General features: G+C 35.3%; 1 protein-coding gene across 2 annotated transcripts; it reads right to left on the reverse strand.

The window, feature by feature from the left end:
* Positions 1-24,565: 24,565 nt before the first annotated feature.
* Positions 24,566-26,306, reverse strand: LOC132623610 (transcription factor HBI1). 2 transcript variants are annotated; one of them, XM_060338385.1, is made up of 4 exons: positions 25,839-26,306; positions 25,527-25,685; positions 25,022-25,366; positions 24,566-24,909 (listed from the first exon to the last, which is right to left on the reverse strand). In XM_060338385.1, exons 1-4 carry the CDS (start codon positions 26,163-26,165, stop codon positions 24,841-24,843), a joined length of 900 nt encoding a protein of 299 aa, XP_060194368.1. In that variant the 5' UTR covers positions 26,166-26,306; the 3' UTR covers positions 24,566-24,840. The 2 variants fall into 2 exon arrangements, with proteins under 2 accessions (XP_060194368.1, XP_060194369.1); XM_060338386.1 differs by having other exon boundaries at positions 25,527-25,682; positions 25,839-26,287.
* Positions 26,307-27,708: the final 1,402 nt, after the last annotated feature.

Raw genomic sequence — 27,708 nt, forward strand, 5'->3', positions numbered from 1 at the left:
GTCGTGAAGATTGGTGGAGTATTGAGATCTTGGATGAGTTGTGATTTGTATATAGGTATGCCCAAACTTTTGAGCGTAGGAGGAATGTAGTTCAAATTTGAGAAGAGTACTACTATTGCATTTGTAGCCTCAAGGGGTTGAAGACATGTGACAAGAATATTTGAGAATGGAACGTATGTTTATAGCCTCCTAATTATAAATGTGGTGCACAACACACCCATAAGTAGGACTCTACTAGACAGGATGCAGATTCTCAAAAATTGCCCCAGTGTTAAGTTATGGCGACACTGGGATATAGAAAGGGACATAAGATTGTGAAAAGAGTTGAGTAAGTAGAGTTTTAGCAGTGGATATGAAAGAAAATTTAATACCCCTACGTATCACTTGTTTATGGACGTAGGCGGAGTTGAGTTCGAGAGTTGATCCGTGACCTTTGCTTGTGAGTTTGATATTCCTCTTCAGCATATTGCCCCAGTTCACTGCATAAGAGAGTGTTCCATGTTGCGCTGCATCTATTGTAATTAATGTATGTAGATTGTATTTGCTGTCAAAACTTAAAGTAAAGTATTTAGCAAATGAAGTAAGATAAAGTACAATGTAAAATGAAATATAAAGTGAGAAAATGAAAATTTGATGAGTCGAAGTGATGTCTCTATTTCAAACTAGAATCTTGATGTGGTTTGCTCAACGAACGATGTGTTATAATGTCACAAGAAAAGTTACCTGAAATTCATATTAAAGTCGTTAGTAAAGTTTGGAGTAAAGTCAAAAGCGTAAAATAGAATAAAATGATAATAATATGTGTATGAAGAGCCGTGTGGCCAAATATTGTCTCTAGTTGTCTTCAGAATGATGAGTGATGTTTATGCAGAAGATATAATAATATCTCCGGTTGTCTTTGGAGACTTTATGATAAAAGAGGCCTTCAGCTGTCTTCCGGGACTCGATGATAAATGATGTCTGTAAAATTTAAGGTAAAGTCGTTAAAGTAGGTAAAGTGAATGATAAAGTAATTGACAATGTAGAGAGTAAAGTAAGAGTGTAGTCGTTTGGCTTATGCAGATTAGGTTGTATAACTAAATGACGTCTCCAATTTTCTTCGGGGACTTGATGATGATTCCTGTAAAGTTCAGGGTAAAGTCGTTAAAGTAGGTAAAGTGAATGATAAGAGTGTAGCCATTTGGCTTATGCACATGAGGTTGTAGAGCCAAATGACGTCTCTAGTTGTCTTTGGGGACTTGATGATGATTCCTGTAAAGTTCAGAGTAAAGTCGTTAATAAAGTCATAAAGTATCCTATTCGAGGGCAGACGACCCAACATGTTCTATTTGAGGGCGAACGACCCGATGTATCCTATTTTAGGGTGGATAGACCCAATATGTCCTATTTTAGGGTGGACTAACTCGAAATGCCTTATTTTAAGGTGGACGAACCTGATATATCCTATTTTTGGGTGGATGGACCCGAAATGTCCTATTTTAGGGTGAACGAACCCGATATGTCCTATTTTAGGGTGGAAAAATCCAATATATCCCATTTTAGGGTGGACAAACCCGATGTGTCCTATTTTAGGGTGGACAAACTCAAATATCCTATTGAAGGCGGATGAGCCTAAATGTCCTATTAAAGGCGGACGATCCTAACTATTATAGTTATCTACAGAGTGTGACGTTGATTTCTACAAAATTTAAAGTAAAGTCATTAAAGTAGTTAAAGTGAATAATAAAAGTAAATAATAAAATGGAGAGTAAAGTAAGAGTCAGTTCGCTCGGCTAATGATGTTGACGAGATCGTGACAGGCCAAATTAATGACGTCTTCGATCTTCGACATATAATCTTGATGTTAATTCGCCTTTGATCTCGACGACCTGCAAAAATAGGTGTATTTGTTAATAAAGTCATAAAGTTGTTTTGATAAAAAATAAAATTAAAGATAAAGTTAGAAATAAAGTCGTTTGTCTTTTAAGGCGAGGCCACGGCGAGCCAAATGACACTATTCGACAATGATTGATAGACTTGACTGTTGATTTCGCAGTCTTTTTATTCCTGCACTCAAAGAAATTTTTTTAGTTTGGGAGGGGGTAGTTGATTCGTGTTGACTCGAAGCTTGACGTTGTTGGCGCTCCGTTCGTCTTGTTTGTTTGGATCTTGTGATCTCCGTTCAAGCCTCGATAGATGAATAGTAGTGAAAACAATTGAAAGAAAATGTATCATTTGAAAGATATATATGTAAGGAAAGATATATATGTAAATATATGTATATAAGTTGTAAACATTTGTGCCAACTTTTAGATTGTGACACTTCCGAAACAATTGAAATGTCATTTGTCTATAATACTTCCTGTCTGGTAGCCTTAATCTTGTCGATGTCCAACCATTCTCTTGTCTATATCTTTCCAAAAATCTGCCCCAGTTTTGATTTCGAGAGGGTACACTAAACTTATGCCGTGGTGTGACTGAACCTTATGTAGGTTGCCTACGTATCACGCTAAGGGAATCAGGTCAGAACGTAATTCGTAGCACACAAAAATGGTTTGAAAATTTTCTAATAAAGGGACCAAACCCGATGTGGATTGGCTACGTATCCCGCCGAGGGAGTCAGGTCAGGCGTAGTTCTCCTTACATACAAATAATAAGGATTTTTGTTGGATTTTTCTACAATGAAACCGAACCCTATGTGGGTTGCCTACGTATCCCACCAAGGGAATCAAGTCAGCGTAATTCGTAATTACATTAAAAATGGAAGTTATAAACTAGAGCACTCTAATCTAAAGTTGTTGGATTTCTTGAATTGATAGCCTTCATGTTTGTGTCATTATCCATTGGCTATTTCAATATCTCCCCAGTGGAATCATGTCTTGTCCTCGAATCTCTCTGTTATTCTCTCGATATGTATTTTGTCTTCCAATTCTTCATAATCGTATTCAACACATAAACTTTATTCAATCGTTTCATTATATGTCACAATCATAAAATTGGCAGATTTGATAATTTAGCTACTAAATAAAATCGGAAATAATAAATAATATACAGTTAAGGAAAATACGAAATGCATTCATAGATTTTGCAGTTAAGCTTCCAAAATATGAGGCAAAGCAACAAATATTTTGGGCACGATTCAGGCCTCAATTTTAAAAATCGTGCTATTTCAAAAGTTCACTACGTGTTCAATCTACAAAGACTCCCGGCGAACCAAGGACGGAGTACAAGTCAAATTCTTCAAAGTCTCTCCTGGTTCGGCACCCCAGATGGTCGGTGTCTCAGTGTTGCGAGTAGTTGTAGAAGTAACCTTCATTGGTGCTTGTCTTTGGACTGTTTCCACGGGAGCGGCAAAGGTTGATGACGTGCCCCTTTCGACCTTTCCAATTGGCATGATGGTTTCTTTCAAATCCCAATCTTCCTTAACAGTTATCATGTTCACATTAGCATTTTCGTGAGTAGGTAGAGGGTTGTTGTCCACATTGGGCTGAGCCCTAGTAAGTTGAATTGCCCCTTCCTTGATTAAGGCTTCGATCTTGTTTTTGAGACCATAGCAATCTTCAGTATCGTGCCCAGCAACTCCAGAATGATATGCACAACGCTTGGAACCATCAAACTATCTCGGAATAGGATCCGAAATTTCCCCTTCAGTTGGTTGTATCGTGCCTGCTGTTTTTAGTCTTTCAAATAATTGAGCCAAGGGTTCAGCGAATCGAGTGTAGTTACGGGTATTTTGTATTTCAGGGTTTGAATGGGCTTTAGGTGTAGCATGTGGTCGATTTTGGTAAGTTGGAGCTTGAGCGAATTGATATGGACGTGGGTTTTGATAGGGAGGTGCTCGGGGTTGGTAGTAGTTTGCTTGGGCGTTATAGACAGGGTAAGGAGTTAGTGGAGCTTGGTAAGGTTCAGCATATTGGTAAGGGTAGAAAGGTTGTTGTGGATGGTTAAGGTATGTAATGTCTTGGCTTGTCTTACGTCCTTGGATATTCATGACTGCAGTTACATCTTCTTTCTTCTTTTTGGTCTCGCTGATAGAACCAAATTGAATAGCTTTGCTTACAGCTTGCAAGGCAGTGAGATCCTGAATTTTTCCCGATTTGATTCCTTTTTCTAAGGCTTATCCCATTATGACAACTTCTGTGAACTTTTGTCCCATCATGCCTATCATTTTCTCAGAGTATATACCAGTTTGGCATTCAATGAAGGTAGCAGTCATTTCTCTATCACTGATCGGGGGTTGAACCCTGTTGCTTCTGACCTCTAACATAGCGCATACTCACGGAACGACTCAGTTGACTTCTTGGTTACCCTAGTCATGTAGACTCTATCTGGTGTGATATCGGTATTGAAACTGAATCGGTCCATGAAGTATTGTGCCATATCACTCCAACCACGCCATCTTGTTACGTATACCAAGTAAGAGCCTCATCAGATAAGCTTCTTATAAATAGCTTCATCCTTATATTCTGATCTCTACCTACTCCAACTATTTTGTCACAATAAGCCCTTAAATGCGTATGAGGGTCGCCTGTTCCATTAAACGTATCAAATTTCGGTGGCTTGTAGCCTACGGGCAAATCAACGTCAGGCTAAACACACAGATCTTCATATTCTACACTCTTGCTTCTCCTAGCAACTTGAAGGTTTCTCATTGCTTCTTTGAGATTGTGGATCTCTTTTAACAATATATCATCTGCCATTGCTTTTGCATCCCTTTTCATTTGCTCATATTGATCCACCTCGGGCTGGAACCTAACCGTCACTGGGTTGGTAAAGGCTTATGTTTCCGCTGCATATACCGGAGGAACATATTGTCCGTTAGGAGTGACAAAATGTGCCCCTTGTATATGATGGGTTGGATAAGTTTAGATGGTAGGAGTGTTTTGGATTGGAGGTGGTGTGTTATAAGTCGTATTGATAGGTGGTTGGTTCGGTGGGTTTAGAGGAGTAGCTGTAGGTGGTGGATTAGTGTTAGTGGATAAAGGAATATAAAAAGTGTGAACTAGCCATTGACTTAGTGGGTTGACGGGTGGTGGATTAAGAGTAGCATAGGTAGTGTAGGTGGGTGGTTGACTTTGTGGAGAGGTATAAACGGATGATGGATTTGGTGGATTTGCAGGGGTGATTGGAGGTAAGTTGTTGTTGGTAGGTGCATTATTTTGTGGAGGGAAATGTTCAGGAACTGGAGATTCAGGTGATGGAAAATGAGGTGGGTTTGGTGCGACATTTCTAGGTTTATGAGGTGGACTTTGGAGTGTGATGGACAAATCGGTCAAGTCCCTAACCCGATTCAGTTCTCCACATAGATCCTCAATCTCTTGAGTCAAGCGGGCGATGTGTTCATCGTGTTGAATAGTAGTTCTATGTTCGGAAGTATCGGGAGGATCACTAGGGATCACGATGTTTTCCAAACCAGTTGAAATAGATGCGGCTGGATTAGACATAGTAGTTTTCCTTCCTTGAACAACCCAACTACGTCGAGGTAATGTTGACGACTTTGACCTTGTGAAGTAAGGATGGTCGGCCAGTTCGAATGTTAACACGAATCAACTCTTTTGTGGGAGTAATAAATAAAATAAAAAAACATAAAATGCAAATGATGTTAGTCTTATATTAAAATATCTAAGTAAAGTCATGATCACATAGATTCAAATAAGTCATGTAGCAAATAATTCATCAAATGAAGGCAAATAAGTTGTCAAGCAACATGTAAACAAGTATATCAAATAATAATAATGCGTCCTAGTATGCATGTGACCTCTTTGTGCCAGAGGTAGGCCTAACGTTTGTTTGAAGGGTAAAATGTGTCATAATACGTCATCTCATTGCTCTTGGCTAATTAAACAAATTCTTCCAAAAAATAAAGTACAAATGTGGTGTAATAGTTATTACATACCAAATGAATACAACATAAAACACTTCTTAATCTAAGTAAAGTAAATACAATTTGTCATGTCTAAATTTCTGGCTCCATTGTGTGATGTCCTTGGTTCTCGTCAGTTGTTGATCACAGACGTACTCCAATGTAAATCCATACCTGTCATAGAAGGGTTAGTCATGCCCTCTCTCCTAAAGTTTAATTAGTTAGAGCAAATGGTCAATATTTAGGCGCAATTATTCTTCAAATATGCACATAAAGTATGATTAGTGTCACTTGGGGTCGCGGACCCACTTGGACTTTTGGGTAAAGTCATCTAATGGGCTTAATACACCAAGGGTATTAAACCTCCTAGGTCATTAAATGTATGATCCTAATAAAGGGTGTTGGTTTATCTCTACTCTTGGTCGACTAAGAGCGGGTTCAATAGTCGCAAGGTTCCCGAGCGGACAACTCGAGTGAGAAGGCTACGCGGTCACACGGAAAATCCGGACACCTCGTGCATATGCCAACTCTCCTAAATTTGAGATTTTGAAAGAAATTTGCTGGTGCGCAAAAAACACCTCAAGTGTACGTGTGATAGTGTGAATTTCCAAAAGTGGAGAAAAGTGAAACGATATGACAGTTTATAACAAAACAGTAACACAGAAACATTTTATATCAAACAAAACAATATATCACGCAAACAATTTATAGCAAACAAACAATATATCACGCAAACAATTTGTAGCATGTGAAAAAATTTAAAGCAAGTAAAGGAATTAAGTTAGCACATAAAGCCTAATTAAATTAAGTCTGTTATGGTTAGAACCTAAGTGAATCCCCAGCAGAGTCGCCAAGCTGTTATACCCCATTTTAACCAGGGTCAAAATGGTTTACAACATTCCGGTAATTCCGGGGTTAATTAAAGTTAAGGAGTCGCCACCTAATTATTTATGGTGAATTAGGACACCTAAAATTTACTAAATTTATTCTTTAAAGTTAACTCCGTTTTAAAGTTCACGAAACCAAAAAGATTCTAGGTAAGGGTTCAATTAATCTAAAGGGAAGGTATTAAGCATCCTTTAAGATCCATTAATATGGTTAACCGACCGAACTTAGAGTTAATTAAAAAGGCTAGGTGTGAGTGTAAAAATGCTTAAAATCTAGGTGTTGAGAGGGACATAACTAACTAAATATATTCGAAGAAAGAAGACATTTGTATCAATTTCGTTTAAGAAGGTACTTGCAAAAATATATCTCCTCATTTGAAAACGATGTTGATGACATTTTTATTTTATGAAAACACTAAATTTTGTCAAAGAGACTGAAACATTAGAAAAGAAACTGAGATGACTCCACCTATCCGCTTAACACAAAATCCTCCAAATTATTATTTTTTTCTTCCAAATGCTCTTAAGGTTAAAACCTTCTTAACAAGGGATTGAGATTATGCGTTAAGAAAATAAACGACATAAGGGATATACACCTAGATGCTACTGTCTTTTAGTTACTAACTGTAGTTAACACCTATATGACTAAACAAGCCCAATTATCAATCACGTTGTTCAAAATCAAAGATCACATAAGTGTAAAATAGTTCAAATTTCTAAAAGATCACAGAAAGCAAATGCAATGTCTAAAGTAACAGCTGAAGCAGAAACATAGTAGAGCTAAAATATAGCAGAAAGTCCGCTGCTTTATCCTCGCCCCTCTTTTCACTTCTGTTCGGATGCATTTTAGGAGGGAGCGAGGAAAATAAATGACGAGGAATGGAGAGGTAATGAAAATTCCCTGGCCTAGCGACGACATCGAGTCTTAAAATAAGACTCAAAAGCTCTCCCATGTTCATGCAAGAAAGAAAAGAGACGCCAAAAAAAAAGGGAATTAGAAAGAGTACAATAATCTTTCATAATGTATATAAAATAAACACAACAAACACATGGTCATTCAACAATATGGAAGTTCAGGAAAAATGTTCTTTTACGCAAGACACAAATTATAGCATGGCCAAGTACATCTAGATTCTATGCTGTGAAAAAAAAACGTTAACATTGAACTATCCTTAAACACAAACACCTTCATTCCTATTTTATATCTCATGAAGACATGGTAGTAACATGTATTTTATATTGTGTTGGTTACTTAAAACAGAATGTGATGGTAGTCAAATAATATGCAGGGTGAATGGTTTAATCATGTTACTAATGCATCATACTAAAACACAGGAAGTTATTTATTTAGCGAGAATCGGAAGCTATCCCAAAGCATAGTTTCTAATACTGAAAAGACCACAAACACGATTTCTAGTACAAATGTCTATCACGAATCCCACAACAAATTCAGCCAAGGTAAACACAAAGCATGATCTTTAAAATAGTATAAAGCTAAAATGCTATCAAATGAAACTTTACATTCAGAAACTCTAGAAACTGAGTTAACATGATTTAGTCTACGGGACTTTCACAAAGAAAACATACTCGGTTATAAGCAAGTAGCTGAAACTGAGACACGATTCTTAATGTCTATTTAATATTCGTCATCTATAGCAGCCACACGAAATAGGAAAAGTTATCATGGATTTAAATCCCAAATGGTAACAACAAGACATTAAAACATGATTTTCTAAGAGAACAGAATTTTAGCAAAATAATAAATCAGAATAACAAAGGATTTTATCTCTTGTAGGTGCAGTGAACGGGGACATCGGGGCCTCGAATCTACTCTTTCGTTATGAACAGAACAGAAACTCGACACAAATGAGTTCAAAAACCTTTGTCACGGCTAAAGTCCACCGGGACAGAAAGGAAAATTTTGTAATAGATATTTTAGAGATTTTGAGGGATAATAACAGTGGTGAGAGTGAAGAAGTCGCAAAGTCCTTTCTGAATGTATGGAGAGGCGACTCGCCCCTCTTTTTGGACTCCAAAGAGGGATATTTATAGCAGGAAGCTAGGGCTTCTTAGTATTTAACTCTTGAGCTGGAAATTGAAACTAACCGTTTGAATTTTGAATAAAAGCAATGTTGGATCAATGTTTGATACAGAGAAAAATCTAATCTTCTGAAAAATATTTTTGTCTTGGCGAGTTGAAAATATGAAAAAAGAGCGCTAGGGAAGAGAGAAAGTTGGAAAAGCCAGGGTAGAGCCTCGGAGCCGACATAAGCGTAGATCGGCACTCGAAGCAGCCCTAGTTCATTTAGAGAATGCCGATGAGAAAGTGGATCTGGTTCCGAGATCTGGAAAGCTGTGAATACAGTTAGTGAAGCAAGTTCTCTAGCAAGGGTGAAGTAATCAAGAGAAGTTCTTCCGAGAAAGGGTGCATTTTGAACAATGACACACACCAACAGAAGCTTTGCACGAAATGGGATGAAACAATTTCTGTTGTGGTAAAGGAAGGTGAAAGTTGCACCAAAAATGGAATGAATAAGAGGAAGGATGTTGGAGCAGCTGAGAAAGATGAGATTAGATTTTGAATGTATTTCTAATAACAAAACTCTAAGAGGGCTTAGATTTTGGGCCTTTCCTTTGGGCTAGATTGGTTCGAAATTAATTCAAGGTGTGAGCTTATTTTGGATGTAAAACGTGGACTGGTTTGGGCTGAATTAAATGGTTCTTTTCCTCTTATCCTAATTCATTCTTTGAGCTTCTTTATATCAATAACTTGGGCAATATATGGAATAATCATGCAATTAGTAATTAATAGTAATAAGCTATAATTTAATGTTATAAATTTACTAATAATAGAGAAACTATAAATATATAGGTCATGTAATAATAAAGTAGAAATATTATCTTGGTTAGTTTTATGATTAATATGTAATAAGTAAGTAGCAATGTACGAGGTATTAATAAAGTAATCACTTAACAATAATAATATAGTAGTAGCAATAGTAATAAAGTAAGGGCGAAAAATAAGATATTTAGTTTATTAATAATTTAGAACTCAAGGAAACGAATTGGAATAAAGGAGGGACAAAATTGGGTGTCAACATATGCAACACAATGTGTGTGTGTGTGTGTGTGTATATACATATATATATATATATATATATATATACACACACACACAAAAAAAAAATACAACTTATACACATCAACCTGCATACAAGTTTATGTATGTAGGTTTCAAATATACACTATATATACAAAATTGTGTATAAATATACAGAAAATATACAACTTATATACACATCTTTTGTGTGTGTGTCAGAAAAGGAATAGCCTCCCGTTCAGATTCTCAACCACAGCAGTTGCACCAGAACCAGGTGTGTGCTTCTATTTTTGGTATGCAGTGTTACTCTAGGTGCACGCATAACCACAATACATGAGCACATCAAACTAGTTCAGGTTATATACACAAGTTTTATACATAAGAAAGTTCACTATACAAGCAATATGTATACGTCTTGAATGTTTAATAAAGGGCGATCATTCGGCACCCACAACATCACTTTGATTATTCTCAACGCCCAATAAAATATGTTGAATAAAATGACATAGAACAAGAAAGTGAACGAATGATATTCAGACACTGAGTTTTACGCATTGACATAACATTCAAACATAGGTAAAATCCAATAGATTCTTCAACAAAAACTATGCAATTTTATCTGCATTCACATATATGTCACTTACTACACTTGCAACTATCCTAAATTTAATTTTTCTTCAAATCACCCATGCTTCAATCTACCATTAGACACATCATCACTAACTGCATTTCTAATTTGTTTCTTTTTTCCATATTCCCATTGCAGTACCCCATATCGGCTCCGAAAAGCATCAATATCATCTAAATATTTGGGTGTTTCACTGCCTTGAATCAGGTACTCAGCAAATATAGCAGCAAATATACCACAGTCCCATAACAAAAAGTCACACAAAGATAGTACAAATATCCAAAAAGAAAAAAAAATGCATAATGCAAAAAAAAAAAACAGTAGTAATTTACGTGTTAGCTTGGGTTGGCAATCCATCAACTATCCGGATCTCAAAGTAATCAGCTGCTGGTATTCAATCACTCCTACTAGCCCAAAAGTCAATACGAGAAAGGAAATGTGGGATCAAAGTTGAGTATGGTTCAACTGCTTTCTTGACTGCAAGATTTTGTCGTGCACCACCCATCGAATCACATATATAAAAGCAATGATCTTTAAAAGACAACCTCACTAAAATCCAATGCCAATTCTCAGCAACATTTACAGGGAAAAAAATATCGTCAACAGTGTTGACACCTAATTTTTGACCTCCCACAATTTATTTTAATTGCTCAAAGTGCTTGAATATTAAATGGGGTGATAAATACTTTTTTTTAGTAAACATAGATAATATTTTACCTTTATTGTTTGGTAAAATAATTTCTATAATAAATCATTTGGAAATTATTTCACAGTAATTAAGAAGGAATTTTACTAACTTCAACCAGAAAATAGTGTGAAATAGCTATTTATTTAATTATGCAAATATTATAATTTTAATCAGCAAATATTTACCCCCATTTTAATTCAAGGAAATTGAGTAATTAAAATAATAATCATTTTTACCCCAAAATTTTAATTCTCCGCATAATCAATTTATGTGGACAATTATCAAATTAATTATAATTGATTTAGATGAATTAATTATGATTATATTTGTAAATTGCCTATTATGTGTTTAATTACGGCTACATTTGAAATAATCAATTAGTTAGCCAAATGGAGCCACAATTGAAAATAGCAAATTCATGCTTCAACTCAATTAAAGCCGTCCCTTAAATTTAATATTTTTGTGAAAATTAGTCATGTTTTTAAATTAATTGGTTGATTAGTTTCAATTTAATAGCAAATCAATCTCTTAAATTGTCCTTTTTATACCCATCAATTCTATTTTGGTTTTTGTTGCGTTACTATATATATATATATATATATATATATATATATATATATATATATATATATATATATATAAAGCCGTCCCTTAAATTTAATATTTTTGTGAAAATTAGTCATGTTTTTAAATTAATTGGTTGATTAGTTTCAATTTAATAGCAAATCAATCTCTTAAATTGTCCTTTTTATACCCATCAATTCTTTCCTTTTTTGTTTTTGTTGCGTTAGTATATATATATATATATATATATATATATATATATATATATATATATATACACACATAGGATATATATATGTATTTGGGCTGCCCATTTTCAGAGGGACCGAGTCCAGCCCAACAAGGGCCAGACCCGACGCAGTTCGTGAAATAAGATAAGGGGCTAGGGTCCCATTTGCCTTTTCAGCTGTCCAAACTACCCTTATACTCTTTTCCCCTCGAAACCCTAGCCGCCTCCATGGGTTTCCTTCTCTCTCATCGTCATCGAAGTCATATTTGGAAAAGTGGTAGGAGCCTTTTGCTTTTTTATAGTCTTGCATGGCCTCAAAGGGCAAAACATTCAATGTTTTCACCAGTGACCACCACGAATCGACCAACCGGGGTGCTAACGAGCTTATTTACTTGATTTTTCGTATTATTATTATATTTGTTCAACGGTCTAACACTGGAATCCTTTAATGATTCTTGTTTGTTTGCGATTTTGAATCTTGAGAAACTATTGGTTCATGATGAACTTTTCAGATTTGGGTTTTGTTAGTCGAATCTCGACCCTTGATGTATAGTTGACTCGATCTTGACCCTTCAGCACCAAAGTGTGAGGAAAAATCCCCAACTTGGAGGATTGTCCCACATCGGATGATTTGGGATTTTAAGGGTTTGGGGAATTCTATAAATAGGGTCTTATGTTTTATTTTATTTTTCATAAAAAGTAGGAGCAATCTAGAATTCTTAGCATGCAAACACTGAAAATATCTGTGGTTTTTAGCTTCTGCTTGAAACCTTTAAAATTTTCCGTGAGTTTAAACTTTTTTTTTTTTGTGAAAATCTTTTCTTGGGTGTTTTTGTTGGTTTGGAGCATTTGGAGTTGATTCCAGGTTCAATCTCTTCAAGGTTGTGCCTTAAAAATAATTTCCCATTTCTCTTATTCTCTTTATATTGTGTGTGCTATGTGCTCTTTATGGTGGTTTAATTTATTGGTTGTATAAGTGTTAAGACGTTCTATCTTATTTATGCTGTTTTTGCTTTGGTCTGCTGAAGTTTTTTTTTTTTTTAACATAGTGCACTGTTTGTTGATCATTGTATGTTGTTAGTCTCATGATCAGTCTAATACACGAGTCATGTTAGTATAGTCCTTGTGTTGGTTCAGGTGGTCCATAATAGGCCCATCATGTGTTGTGACTTAATTTATGAGACATTTGTTTAAAAATGACATTAATTATCATATGTATCACCCATGCCTGTCTAATTTAATGTGACATGTTTTCTTTCTGTTCTTGAGTGGATATGCCCATTAAATTAATTCATGTTTGACTAGGAGAGTTATCAAAAATTTCTTGTGGGATGCTTATCAAAAATGAGTTAGACACATTAACTTAGCTATAGAAAGGGTGTTTGGTCACCTGCTTGCTGTGTTCTGGTAACTCTAAATATAGCTACAACATGTTCTGTTACACTAATCGTGAACCATAAGTGACATAGAAAACTTAATGAGAAGTTGTCTCTGGTGTTAATAGGGAAATTAACTTAAAACAAGATCATTATGTGTTGAACCTGCTCTAGGATGTGCTATCCAGATGTTATTTTATTTTGAGTATAGTTGAGCTGGTCATTGTGTGCTATTGTTCTGTAGAGGGTAATATAGAGGTGGCATAGTTAGATCTTGTTTGCAATTAAGCTTGATTAATGCAAGGGTTGGTCCTAGTTGATTTTACAAATAGCATTGACCTGTGTTAAGTTAGAATTCATGCTTTAGTCTTTAAATGATGTGTGATTCTGGTGTAGGGAATGTAGCTTCAGTGTGTTTAAACACCATACAAACCATTTGGTTAGTGTCTTCCTCTTTGTTAAAACCATGCCTACATTTATGCAACATAACTTGTATTCCTTTCCTACACTATTTTATGGCAATTTATTGAAGGGTCATGTTTGTCCCCTGTTTAAGTTCTATGAGATAATGATATATCAAGGTGTTAAGTTGTCTATGTGTTAGTCTCATATGCATTACTAGATCTTTGTCTACTGTTTTGCATTACAAGTTTAAGTACCTTTCTTTTCCTGGAATTTAACCAAGGCAGTTTGGTATATATATATATATATATATATATATATATATATATATATAAGTTTAAGTACCTTTCTTTTCCTGGAATTTAACCAAGGCAGTTTGGTATATATATATATATATATATATATATATATATATATATATATATGTATGTATGTGTATATATATGTATGTATGTATATGTATGTATGTATGTATGTATATGTATGTATATAAATGTATATACTCCTATCTAATACGTTAATAGGGAGGTTTAAGTGGTCATTAAGGATAAGCTTAAGCTCTCCTCGGTGTTTGCCATGCCTGGGGTTCAAAGAAACCCCTTGGATCTTGCGCGGCATCGGGAATATGGGGGTAAGAGCTTTCCTATAATTGACCATTCAAAAATCCCTATGGATGTCTATGATCATGTTTACCATGGATATACATAGATATGTCCCCATCTCTGTTTTGGTTTAAAGTTTGAAGTTGTCCAAATTTTGTACTGTTTTGGAGCCCATTCTATTTGAATTCGATGGTATGTTTAAATGTTTGCCTAAATATGTATAGATGATATTAATTCTTTATCTTTTCATTTGGGAACCCTTTTTTGCGTTTGTGGGTCATTTCTCCTCAAATACAAGGATTGGGCTGAGGCCCAATCCCACTTTTGCCCGAGTTTGGTGTTCGCTGTTTGTAAGGGAAGCCATATATTTATTTTTTTTGCGAAGGCCCGACATGGGTGAGCATGGTGAAGGCCCAACTATGGGTGAGAATAGTGTTAATGGGTGCCCATTAACTAGATTTTTTTACTTTCTTGCTTGATCATTTGATATATGGTTAGTAAAATTAAACCTCTACTATTAGTGAAACCCTTATGCACATAGAATTAGGATTAACACTTAGCTAAGTAGGCAACTATTTTAAATAGGCATAAATCATTTTTTTTTTTTTACAAAATCTCCGCTTATGAAAAAGAAAACGTTTTTCTTGCTCGACTATCAAATGATTTTTGAGATATAAAATGGTGAAGTTCTGCCAAAATATAGTCTTAAAACTGGGATAAATGGAATTCTTAAATTAGCAATAGGAAGGCATTTCCAACAGATTTCATGAAATGAAGACGTTTTGATAAAAATTGGATGATGGCCTTGAATCTAAACAATCTTTCTAACCAAGTAATAGTCCCTTGATATAATGTTTTTGCTGAGCCAAAACTGATGATTCATATTGGACCTGGAAGCCCGCCAAAATTAGGACCAAATCCATTTGCTTATATTCGAAAGAAGAACGTTTCTGGACTGCGTTTTCTTTAGGAAAACTGGACACATTTTTTAATCTATTAGACCTGATGAACTTGGGCTAAAAAACTGGATTTTTTACCTTAGGACAGAAGCAGAAAATTGGACTTCATATGAAAAATGACATTTTGAGGACCAGCCTCTTTGGGCTAAATGTTGTGACATTTTGTGGACTAATTGGCTCAGACAAAAAGATGGACTTTGGGCCTGATTTGAGGTTGGATGGATCTAGTTGTGAGGGCTATGGTTTGGAATTATTGAGCTTCACATAAAATGGGCTTAATAAAAATGGGCTTATTTATGAATGTATAAATATATCAAAACGGTAATATATCCCATATTTTCCTATAAGTATATAAAACCCGTAAGTACTAAACACATTTTATTAGGACTAGAATAGTAGCGACTCTATTCGGGAGCGATCCCGGATATGTCCTAGTCCGGAAACGAAGTGGGTTGAACACTTACGTGGATTTCTCTAAACCAAAATCCATAAATAAGGGGATTTTTTGCCGATTTTTTTTCTAAAAGGGAGATGATAAACATGAAAATGCTATATTTTGCGGAAAGCTTTAACACATAAGCAAATAAATAAACCTTACAGTGAAGCTTGTAGATCAACCGTATTCTACCGATCCTTAATATCAGGGTGCTTAAAACCTTCCCTAGGGGATTACCAGAACCCTTACCTCGAACTCTGGTCCGAAAAGACTTTTTCTCGATCTGAAAAACTCTTTAAACCTGATTTTCCTAATTTTCCTTTTGAATAAATTAGGTGACGACTCTAAAAACTAAATATCCAATTTAGAGCACCAACAACCTCGTAGTAACTTTTATGTCTTAACCCGTGTAAAAGCGAACCGTAACAAACAGTACACCAGAGCATATTGCACCTCATGAAATACCCCAGCATAAACTCAACAATTGGATCTTCTTGAGTAATAAGGCCGACATCTTTATTTTTCTCCAAATATTGCTTGTACATAGTTTGTATCAAGCAGTTAAACCAACAATCGGTTGTTGTGAATTTCACTGAAGCATCAACACTTCCATATTTTCCTTTCTTCCTCAAATAATAAAAAAGCACATCAATATGCTGAAAAATGGGAAGAAAACACATAGTCAGGAAAATGGACCTTGGTCATTTCATAAATTATTAATGTTTAGTGATACATGAAACATACTCATCATATGAAATAGAGATACAAAACAAGAAAATAAATAACATTTTCTAACAATTGAAAATAGAGAGAAGGAATTTAATCTAATTACCTCTTAGGATCACGACAGTTCGAAACACATAACATTTTCTAACTGCATATACACTTATTATACACTTATGACACACTTGTTACACATTATTTTTTGTTTTTTGTTTTTAAGAACTGTCATTTTATTCATCTTCTAAACAGTACGCTTTGATCTGAGGGAGTTTACAAAAAGTTACTCTACTCCCTAGTCCATATGTTAGATAGTCTAAGCTAAGCCAATTCAAGGAGATGAGGTAAATGCACTTTTGAGCGTGGATACCAGAGTCATACATCTATGCACTGCTAAATATCTAGCCTATACAAAATAAACCTAACCATGCACAACTAAAAGATTTCCACCATTTAAGGTGGCTCCCAAAAAATTAGGCTTCTCTTTCGATTAGAAATTCGAAAAGATGGTATATACCATCTATCGACTGCTAGTAGGCCTCTCACTTGCACTGGAAGTTCATCAAAGGTGTCATACAATTTGTTGTTGGCTGAGTCATGGCTTAAAAAGGCTAACTTATCTGCTACCTTGTTAGCCTCTCTAAAACAGTGTTGCAAAATGAAGCCAGTTTGAAGTATACCACTTTCAGTTCTTCTACTTCTTTGTTGATCCTCCAAGGTGCTATATTCACCTCATTAACACAGTCCACAAGCATTTTTGAGTCACTTTCTGCACTAATATATTCATATTCACAGTCTATACACCATTTCACTCCATAAAGAAGGGCTGAAGCTTCAGCCCAGTTGCTAGTTCCAGGGCCTAAATTAAAAGAATAAGCAAATAATACCTGGCCCTGACTATTTCGAATCACACCCCCACCTCCACATAAACCATTATTACAACTCCCATCCGAGTTGATCTTTACAAAGCTAGAAGCAGGTTTATTCCACCTGACCATAGAGGAAGTTTTGAAAGCAATGTTTCTAAGCAATAACTTGGTAATGCAGTCCTAGTTTGGAGTAGTTTTGACATTACAAAAGTGGTTATTAACCAACTGAGCAGTGTTGAAGGCAATATTTCTCACAGTTTTTTGCACATTTGGTCTTTCATGGCCATATTTGGCTCCACATCTTGATCTCCATAATTCCCAACATGTAATTGATGGGAGAATTTTGAGAACGAAAGCAAACACAGGATTTGCAGCTTTCTTTTTCCACCAGTGAACTAACAGTTGTCTGAAGGGCAAATTACAATATTGAATCCCAGTTGGTCCACTTATTAACTTCCATACTGCTTGTGCAAAGTCATCACTGCACATTAGATGATCCACATCCTCCACTCTAGGACTTCTACAACAGCAGCACCTTGAAGGGATGAAAATTCCCATTCTTGAAACCCTTTCATCAGTGGGAATTTTGTTTCTTAGAGCTCTCCATAACATAAAAATCATTTTGAAAGGAACTTTTTTATGCCATGTCATGCTATTCAGCCACAATCTGTCCTTTTTTTCCCTTAATATCTGCCAAGCTGAAGCCACTGAGAAGATTCCCCTTTTTCTAACTGCATATACACTCATTATACATTTATTATACACTTATTTAAACAAAAAGAAGGCTTAACTGCCTATAACAGGATATGCTTAGTATACACTTATTACCCAAAAAAAAAAAAAGACATACTGAATCAGTTAGTGGCTGCCCTGGATATGCAAGTATGAAGAACCATTCTTTTTCTCCAATAGTTTCAACTCCAAAGTCAAAAGTCCTTTTCCAGCTTATTAACTATTTATGAATAAACAGACCTACAAAAATTCATGATAAAAATGGCATCATTTAGGACACAACAAGAAAAATCAAATGAAAAACATAAAGTGGAAAAAACAAAAATAGAAGCATGAAGTGGAAAAAACAGAAACAAAAGATTACTTGTCCCTCACTCGTATTGATCTGTTGACAAAATAGTTGAACTTTTTTAACAACTCGAAATCAACAGGAAGTTCAACACTTGTTTGAAAAGGGTGCTTTGTAAAGAAGATGCGCTTAGTTGGAGGCGCTACAAGACCTTGAGCGCTGCTACCACCAGATTCAAAATTGGTCACATATGGCGATTCACATGCCTTAGCTAGTTTCCGGGGTCTACGAGGTGTGTCGTCCAAAATAACAACACCTTTGTCCCGTCCAACAAAATCCTCCACCACATTTTTCTCTAACTTTGTAACAACAACATTTTATCATCCACAAAATCCTTCACCACATTATCAACCCCCTCCGCAGTCTTATCATTTTTATCACTAGCGAGTTGAGTGAATTTGGAGAACTCACTATCAGGGACAGCGGCCCAGAATACCTCTTCCCCGCTATTTTTATCCTCATCCAACACATGATCACCCTCCTCCTTACTCTCAACTACATAATCCTTCAACACATCATCACCCTCCTTCTTACTCTCACTTGCCTGATCCTCCAACACATTATTACCCTCATCCTTACTCTCACTGTTAGCGCGGGCATCAGACGCTTTGGAATCAAATACTAGATAGTAAGTTTAAAAAAAAAAAAACTTTTTACCTCATCCCGGCTTAGATTGAAAAATGTTGTCTTCAAACTTTTGTAGGTCACCTTTTGCTTATCAATTAAAGACCAGTTTAGTATGCGTGGAACTCTATATCCTATTCAGTTAGCAAGATTTTTATCAGCATATCCATAACATTCATAAAACCAACATTGGAAAGCCAAAGGCAAACTGCCACACTGATACATGCTACTCATCTTACAAACCTTGTTCTTCATCGACTCCAACATAGTCATAAAACATACTTTCCCCCAAGGGTATGCTTTGTAATCACTAGTCTCAACCAACAAGAAGTCATCCTCTGTTATGACATCATAATTTGTAATAGAAAAAATAAAAGTATTAATGAAGTACAAGATAGCAATCATTAATGCATCCTCATCAGATTGCCATTTTTGTTTATCGAAACATTCAACCAGTTCGCCCTTCGTAACCTTCAACACACCAGGAAAGTACAACTCCATCAACCGACTTGGTTGGTCAAGAGGATAATCCTTATTATCACTGCCAGTGCACTTTAAGCTGGTAATTAAAGCAAACTCCCCAAGTCCAAAGCGTAACCTAGCCTTACTCACTCTAATCCATATCTCATCATCTCTATCTGACACAACTTCCCTAAGCAATAATGCATGTATAAGTTGGTTTTGGATGAAAACTGGTGGCAAATCTAAAAAATAACCAAAACATGTATCTTTAAACATCTGAATCTTCGAGTCATCTAGTTTGGATTTCAACTTATCCACAATGAGGCAATTTGTGTGCACACTAAATCGAGTCGAGAAACGATCACGGGGACAAACATAGAAATCCCAAAGCTGCAAATACAAATACACTGTGATTATACATCTCATATATAATAAATATACATATATTATACATCTAAGTGTTGACACTCCTATGTGATTATACATATCATATACACTAAATATACAGATATTATAAATCTCATATACACTAAAAATACACAGAGATTAAAATGAAATAACAAAATGAGAAAAATACCTTCAAATCAGGCTTGCTACGACAGTCTTTTTTCTTCACAGGAACCTTTTTCGATGACCCAACATCATCTTTATCATCCTCATCATCTTTGCGATGGATGGGTTTCTTTCTTTTCTTTGAAGGGCCAACATCATCCTCGCCAGCAGGCTTCAGATTTGTTGTAGCTTCCCCACCCACTGCTCGCTTCCTTTTAGAAGCATTTCCTTTTTGAGGTTTCAATTGTTTGTTTTCTTCAGAATCACTCCCCATTTTACTCCGTGGCCTAGTTTTTATACCAGAGGGTGTATCAACAACAACTACACCATCAACACTTTTTGCCCCTGTTTTTCTAACAATGGGAGTTTTGGGGTTTTCTTTAACACCAGCAACAACATCCTCGGTAAAATCATCATCCACAGCAACAAATTTAGGGTCGAATTTCACCTCTTTACCCGCTAACTTCAACTTACTATTTGTTGGTGACTTTCGCTTAAGCATTATTATTCGAAGAGAACGTGCCAATTTCGAACATAATTGAGCTTAAAAATAGGAGATAATGAAGAAACACCTTTCAGTTATTTTGAAAAGAGAAGACGTCGATGCTAGAAACCCCAAATCTGTACTCTTCCCTTAGCTTAATGGAAATAAAGACGTTAGGCGTGGGCTGGGCTACAAGGTGGAATTAGTTTGGGCCGAGTGGACTTCTGGTGACATTAAGCCCAAACATTGGCCAAATGTGGGATTAGTTTGGGCCGGTTGGACACACAGTGTCCTTTTCCCTAAATATTATTCACTTCATAAAAGATTATTATAGGTAAGTATGAATCGGGTTGGCTAGTTTTGAAGTATCTATAATAGACCTTGAGGATCCAAGGATGTGATTTTGACAAATTGATATTTCTAGCAGATTTCTCGATATGTTGTGATATTAATTAGTTGTTTAGCATGAAAATCACTCAATTAGGTTTCAGTATAGTTGAATGTATTTCCTTGTGATAAATATTTAGTTATTTAGCATGCATTATCACTCAACCATTGAGCACACACAGCCTGGCACAATGTATATCCTTACATGTAGGTAGCGAATTAATCTTGATTGTAAGTAACTAAGCACTCATGAGGCCATAAATGAGCTTGAGCTTGAGTGAGCATGATCATGACCCAGCAACAGCTTTAGCATTTCATTCAGCTCGGACACGATGTTGTCCTTGAGCTAGCATTTTTCAGTACCGGGTAAGTTGTGTGGTTGACGTGCCAGGTGGGTCAAATTGACACCAACACATCAAAGATGGGGTAAGACATATGGTTGATGCATCGAGCAAGATGGATCATACATGCAACCTATGCCTCATAGCAGTTCTAGTAGTCCTATAAGTTGAATATCATGTCTATTTTTTTAATATGTATTTATGATTTCAGTTCAGTTTCTTTTTTGTATTTCATATCTATACTTATATTGATATGATGATGTGTTTGTATGCACTAGCACTACCAACGATTTCTAAAGACTTGTCGAGGAATAGGTTAGAAGAGCGAGTCAATGATCTTGTTAGGTCTTTAAGACTCATAATTATTGCATGTATACGGGTATTACAGAGGGAGATCCAGCTGTTAAGCGGTAATTCCAGCTTTATTATCAGTCTATACAAACCACCACACCACTACTTCGTGGAAGTAGCCTCATCCATTCTATGACCTGACTTTTAGTACATTCTTTCTTACAAGATGTGACTCGTATTTTGTATTCAGATTAGTAGTTCCATGATTTAGTCTAATCAGTGGGTTTATGGGATGTTGTCCGGATAATTTGTAAACCTTAAAAGCTAATTCGTGTGCAGTCAATGTTGTCTTAACGTACAGTTAACTTTATCTATTCATGGTCCTTTCGCGTTTTATTATATTAGAAAGTTTAGCTGTACTTCTCTCTTATCTTTTCTACGTTTCGGCATGTTCTAGTTTAGAAGGTTTGCCTATTGGCAGTGACTCGTTGAGTGCCCTGCCGCGACCTATTTGTCAAATTTGAGTCATGACAATAAGGAGCTATACGATGCTGCCAAGTAAAAAGATCCACATACACTTCTTTTTTGGTACAATCTCAGTCCACTTTGTGCTGAAATTCCGATTGCAAATTACTTAGGGCCTGTTTGGAAAGCCACCTGGTAATTGGAATTGGTGTAATTACAATGACCTGTTTGTTTGTTATAACGTAATTACAGTGTAATTACAAGCGTGTTGTTTGGTTTCACAAGTGTAATTACACAATTAGTTTAATTTAAAAATAAAATTTAATTATAAAAAAAATAAAATTAATATTTAAAAAGTATTTGCCTTTATAAATGATATTAAATTAGTTATTTAATAACACATTGTTTCTTGAAAATATATTAATTAATAATCATATATTTGTAACTAATATTGTAAAAAATAATTGATATATATTTTTCAAATTAATAATATTTAATTTTAATTAATTATAAAACTTAAAAGAAGACTTTTTTTGTGAGAACGTCATGGATTGGATGTTTGACAAAAAACTAATATTTATAAATATAATGCCATAACATTATTCAAATGTTTGACACAAAAATCCATCAAGTGTAAGTGAAAAATAAACAACATGCAATGTGAAAGCAAATAACTTAAAATTGAAAATATAACCTAAATTCAAAATCCAAAAGAAAAAGTTTAACATAATACTCTTATGTCAAATTCCAACATTACATAAGTAAGTTCCAACGTAACTTAAGTAAATAATTCAAAAAAAAAAAAAAAAGATAAGTCTATAACCTCATTCACAACGAAATTTTACTTTAATAACGTCACTCGTTATATGCCAAGTTTGTTAATGACTCATTCTTTCGAATATTAAGAGGTGTAGTTTTAAAAATTAGAATAATAACATGGTTATGCTAAATGAATAAAATAAAAAAATACGAGCAATTACATGGAACTACAAGCAGTAATGGTTGGGAATGAGAAGAAAGGAAATGAAAAATAAACAATATAAAAAGAAAAATACATTTTAAAAAATAAAAATAATTTAAAAGTAAAAATAAAAAATAAATTAAAATAAATTAAAAATAAAAAGAAACTAAAATAAACAACTCCCGAGAATTGGAGAGTGTAATTATACCCTCTCAATTACACCCAAAGCCCACCTAGCCGTGTAATTACTTGGTCAAATAAATAGGTCAAACTATGTAATTACACCCAATTCTAATTACCGGGGTGGCTTTCCAAACAGTCCCTTAATATAATGGTGCAAAAACATTATTAAGCTCATCTTTTATAAACAGTAGCACCACATCGAGTTCACTGGAACTCAATTGTTTTTGTGCAGATGCTGATACATATATATTTAGAGATCCATTACATATCTATTAATGTTTGACTACAAACTCAGTTATTATTATATATTAGCTTAAAATTATTGTATGAACCAATAAACTTCAAATCTTTAATCCGTCACTGTAAACACAAATATGTCCAAAACTAGACAGAAGCAAATTGACATACTCAAGGGTATAATACAGGTTCTCTGTGTTCTTAGTTGGTTGAAAGCTACCAAGGACGACGAATTACTAACACGAGAGTTAGCTGAGACACATTGTTGGTTTGTCATGTGGTGTAAGGGAGTTAAGTAGAAGTCGATTCATTAGAAGCACCAGTAGTTGATTAGGTGAGTGTCCCATTTGAACCAGGTCCCCTGTTTGTCCCCAATGAAAAAGAAGCATAATTCAGAAGCAAAGGCACAATTGACAACTAAAAGATGGACCACTCAACCACTGCCCATCCATTTCCAGTACTTCTCCTTTTATTTCCTTTTTTTCTAATTTATTTAAACATCTAGGTCACAAACTTGGGCTGTGAAATCCGTCAGTGATGTTTGTGTTAGGATAGATTATCTATATCACATTTCTTTGAAGTGTAGCCCTTCTCTGTACCTTGTATGAACACAGGATACTTCGTGCACCGAGCTGCCCTATATTCATAATCCAAAGTTATTAGTCCCATTAGTCTCACTAATTCAAATTCATGTCGAGTTAAGAGTAGATTATCCCAACCATGCAGGGGCGGACCCATGTGTAAAGTTTGGGTGCTCCGGCACCCATTAAACTTAATCACGGAGTGTATAATTGTATAGAAAATATAAAGGAAACAAATATAAATAGTTAATAGAGCACCCCGAACTCAAAATTCCTGAGTCCAGCACCCCCGAACTCAAAATCCTGAGTCCGCCTCTGCAACCATGACACCACATCTTTAGGAATAATTTTTTATTTTTTGTTATTTCACCTCCTCTCTTTGCTTGTCGTCACACTGCTTAAAAAGTAGGGTAGTACCTTAGCCTACTTCTCACTTCACATTGGTGCTTCTTGAGTTTGTTCTTGTAAAATGTTTCATTGACTAATATTCTGCTGTTTACCCTATAATTCAAAGGGTTGTTTAACCTTAAAAGTTAGATCACTCAATGATTTGCTTGCTTACATTCCTTTTTAATTTTTTGCTTTCTTACATTATTCAAACATAAGATGAGAAAAAAGAATAAAAAAGAGTAAAAATTCAATCTTCAGTATTACATATCAGGCTGGATGCAGCTTTGGCTATACATATGAACAAATTACAAGATGCCTTATAAATGTGTAAGATGTAAGAATTTCTCTTAAATGTGATTTGTGGGGGTTGCTCTCTAATGTAGTTTGCTAACTTCAAAAACTTTTGACTTCGTTTGAAGGATGTGAATTTTGCGTACATGAGCCATTGGAATGAGCATCAAAATCAATTGAATTGTTTCAGCACTTCAATCTTGTTTAGCTAGTTAAAGCCAACACTGAAAAGGCTCTGTAAATCAGTCCCAAAATTTGGCTGCTGCTGCTGTACTACCTACAATAAAACAGTAATAGATCCACTTGAGATTACAAGAAAAAACTTCACATATCATAGAGAATATTTTTACCAAGAAGTTGAAAACAGAGCATAGGGTGAAGAAAATTACTGCAAAAGCTTCTGGAAATGACATTAATTCTCTTCTTTGTGGTAACATCTGTGCAACATCACCACTACTTCCTTGCTGCTGTTGGATCAGGTTATATTCTGAAAGTGTTGGCATTGATACTGTTGGAAAAGTAGTGGCTATGTAAGAGGGGAAGTCGTCTGTGTTCAAATCAAGCCTAGGATTCAGAGTTGCAAGTTTCATTGAAAGAAACTCGACTTGTTTCTGAAGAGATTGAACGTAATTGATAATTTCATCTAGCATTCCAGCTTTGCCAGTTACTTTGTTGCAACCTGGGACTAAATCTTGTAAATATTTCATCTTCTTACTGATTTTCTCCCTTCTAGCCTGCATAATTCATTAATAAAAAAATAAGCCAATTGCTACTAAGAAATCACAGTAACGGATTAAGCTTTTATTGAGACAGTTTGCATGATTTTCTAAATTTTAGTCTCTCTGGGTCACAGATTAACATAATATTAAGCAATCAATTCAACATTGCACTTACCCTTTCTGCTAAGCTGTGGCTATCAGTGGCTTGACCACGACGTGCCCTGACATGAATGTAATCGGGCTTTTGAACCTCAGACGTCTTAGAATTCTCCTTTGAATCGTTCCCTATTGTCCCCCCTTGGCTTTTATCACTGATCTCTGACTCCAAAAACTGCTAAACAGAAAAAAAACAAGCGCTTTTAGTTTTACATCTTTCTTTTATAGATTTCCGGATATGAGAGAATTAGACTAAAAGATATACGAATGAAATGTGCTAAATATAGTTGATTAATGAATTGATAGATTAAGTACATGTACTATTACAAACCTCAGCTTTTCTCTTCTTGGTTGACACAACATTTTCTCTGGGAGCTATAATGGTACTTAAATCATTTTCTTTCTCTGGCGGGGGAGACACTGTTGTAATCGATGAATTTGTGACAGTCGACAAAGAGGGACGAGCCATTTCTTGACAATTATAGTTGGTAAAATTCTCCCCAACGCAGCCCATCATCATATGCCTGGTTATCAAACTGTTAAAGTGAGCAAGATCTTGCTGAGGCAGAGAAGAAAGCTGCTGTTTAGAATGGTTATAAAGACGTTCCAACACCGCTTTTTGCCTTTCAAGAACGCTCATTTCCCCGCAACGTAACATGTTCACACAATTCTCCTGAAACTCGCAAAATGGTGATTGCGGAAGACTAATATTTGTGCTAGAGTTGTTTGATTGGTTTGTGGAAGTGCAAATAGATGGAGAGGAAGGATTTATAGAAATGAGAAAAGGATTGGTAGTAGTGGATATAAAGAGAAGGGGACCTGAAGGGGAAATGGACATATCAAATCAAGAATGTGGAGATAAGAAGAAACAGTGGTGGGGTTAGAGTGATGGCCCCCTACAGTACTACTCTTTCTAAAGTAATCAAAAGCCATTGCAACAGATATTACGGCGTTTATGCCAAAGGCCGATAATAGAGTTATAATCAAGTTTAAGATTTTAAGTAGGCGTTTAATATCTCTAACCATCTTAATCAAATATGTCAATCGTTTTCATATTCTCCGTACCCATCTTTAATTATTGAAAGTCTTGCAAGTCTCTGGAATGGTCTGTCGTACTAAACAAGTTTAAGGTCTTAAGTAGGCGTCTTTTAGTATCCGTTAACCGTTCTAATCAAATATGTCATTTCGTTTTTGTAGCCTCCGGAAACAACCTTTGTACCTCCTAAGGTAGGGGTAAGGTCTGTGTACACTCTACCCTCCTCAGAGCCCACTTTGTAAGATTTCCCTAGATATGTTATTGTTGTTGTTGTTGTCGTCGTCGTTTTTATAGCCTCCAATCTTTAGCTCTTGAAAGTCTTGCAAAGCTCTCAAAAAGTCTAATTGTCGAGATCTCGTTCTAAATAAATTTAAGATTTTAATTACGCTCGTTTTAATATCTCTAACCGTTCTAATCAAGCATGTCAATTGTTTTCATAATCTCCAGTATTTAATTCTGGGAAGTCTCACAAAGCTCTCAAAAAGTCTAATTGAGGAGAACTCGTACTAAACAAGTTTAAGATTTTAAGTTGGCATGTTTTAAATATCTCTAACCGTTCTAATCAAATATGTTGGAGCAATTGTTTTCACAATCTTCGGTCTTTAATTCTTGAAAGACTTGCAAAGCTCTCAAAAGGTCTTGAAAGACTTGCAAAGCTCTCAAAAGGTCTGATTGTGGAGAACTCGTACTAAACAAGTTAAAGATGTTAAGTAGCCTTGTTTTATTATCTCTAATCGTTCTAATCAAGTATGTTAATTCTTTTCATAATCTTAAATCTTTAATTCTTGAAAGTCTTGTCAACCTCTCAAAAAAGATCTAACTGTCGAGAACTCGTTCTAAATATGTTTAAGATGTTAGGTAGACTTGTTTTATTATCTCTAATTGTACTAATCAAGTATGTCAATCATTTTCATAATCCTGCTCCCTATATGGTTTAGATTAAAAACACATTTCTCAATTAGTTTCTTTTATGAATATAGTTGAAAAAATTGAAAATTTAATGCAGGCCATGAATGAAATGACCAGGGTTAGGGGTAATTTCACCAGCATAATTCAGGAATGAGACTACTTTTGTCTCTGTATAGAAAAGGAGACAGAAAAACTAGCTAGCAAGGCATTATTGGGGGTGGAGGTCGGCAGCATCAGAAAATAAACATCATAAATT

This window comes from Lycium barbarum, chromosome 12, assembly GCF_019175385.1.
Source record: "Lycium barbarum isolate Lr01 chromosome 12, ASM1917538v2, whole genome shotgun sequence".
In the NCBI taxonomy this organism is placed as follows: Eukaryota; Viridiplantae; Streptophyta; class Magnoliopsida; order Solanales; family Solanaceae; genus Lycium; species Lycium barbarum.

Excerpts from the sequence above, each read along its gene's own strand:
- LOC132623610 (XM_060338385.1), bottom strand. The coding sequence starts at position 26,165 with ATGTTACGTTGCGGGGAAATGAGCGTTCTTGAAAGGCAAAAAGCGGTG. Across the intron at positions 25,686-25,838 it reads CCAAGAAGAGAAAAGCTGAG|CAGTTTTTGGAGTCAGAGAT; the intron begins GTTTGTAATAGT and ends TTTTCTGTTTAG. Across the intron at positions 24,910-25,021 it reads CATTTCCAGAAGCTTTTGCA|GTAGTACAGCAGCAGCAGCC; the intron begins GTAATTTTCTTC and ends GTTTTATTGTAG.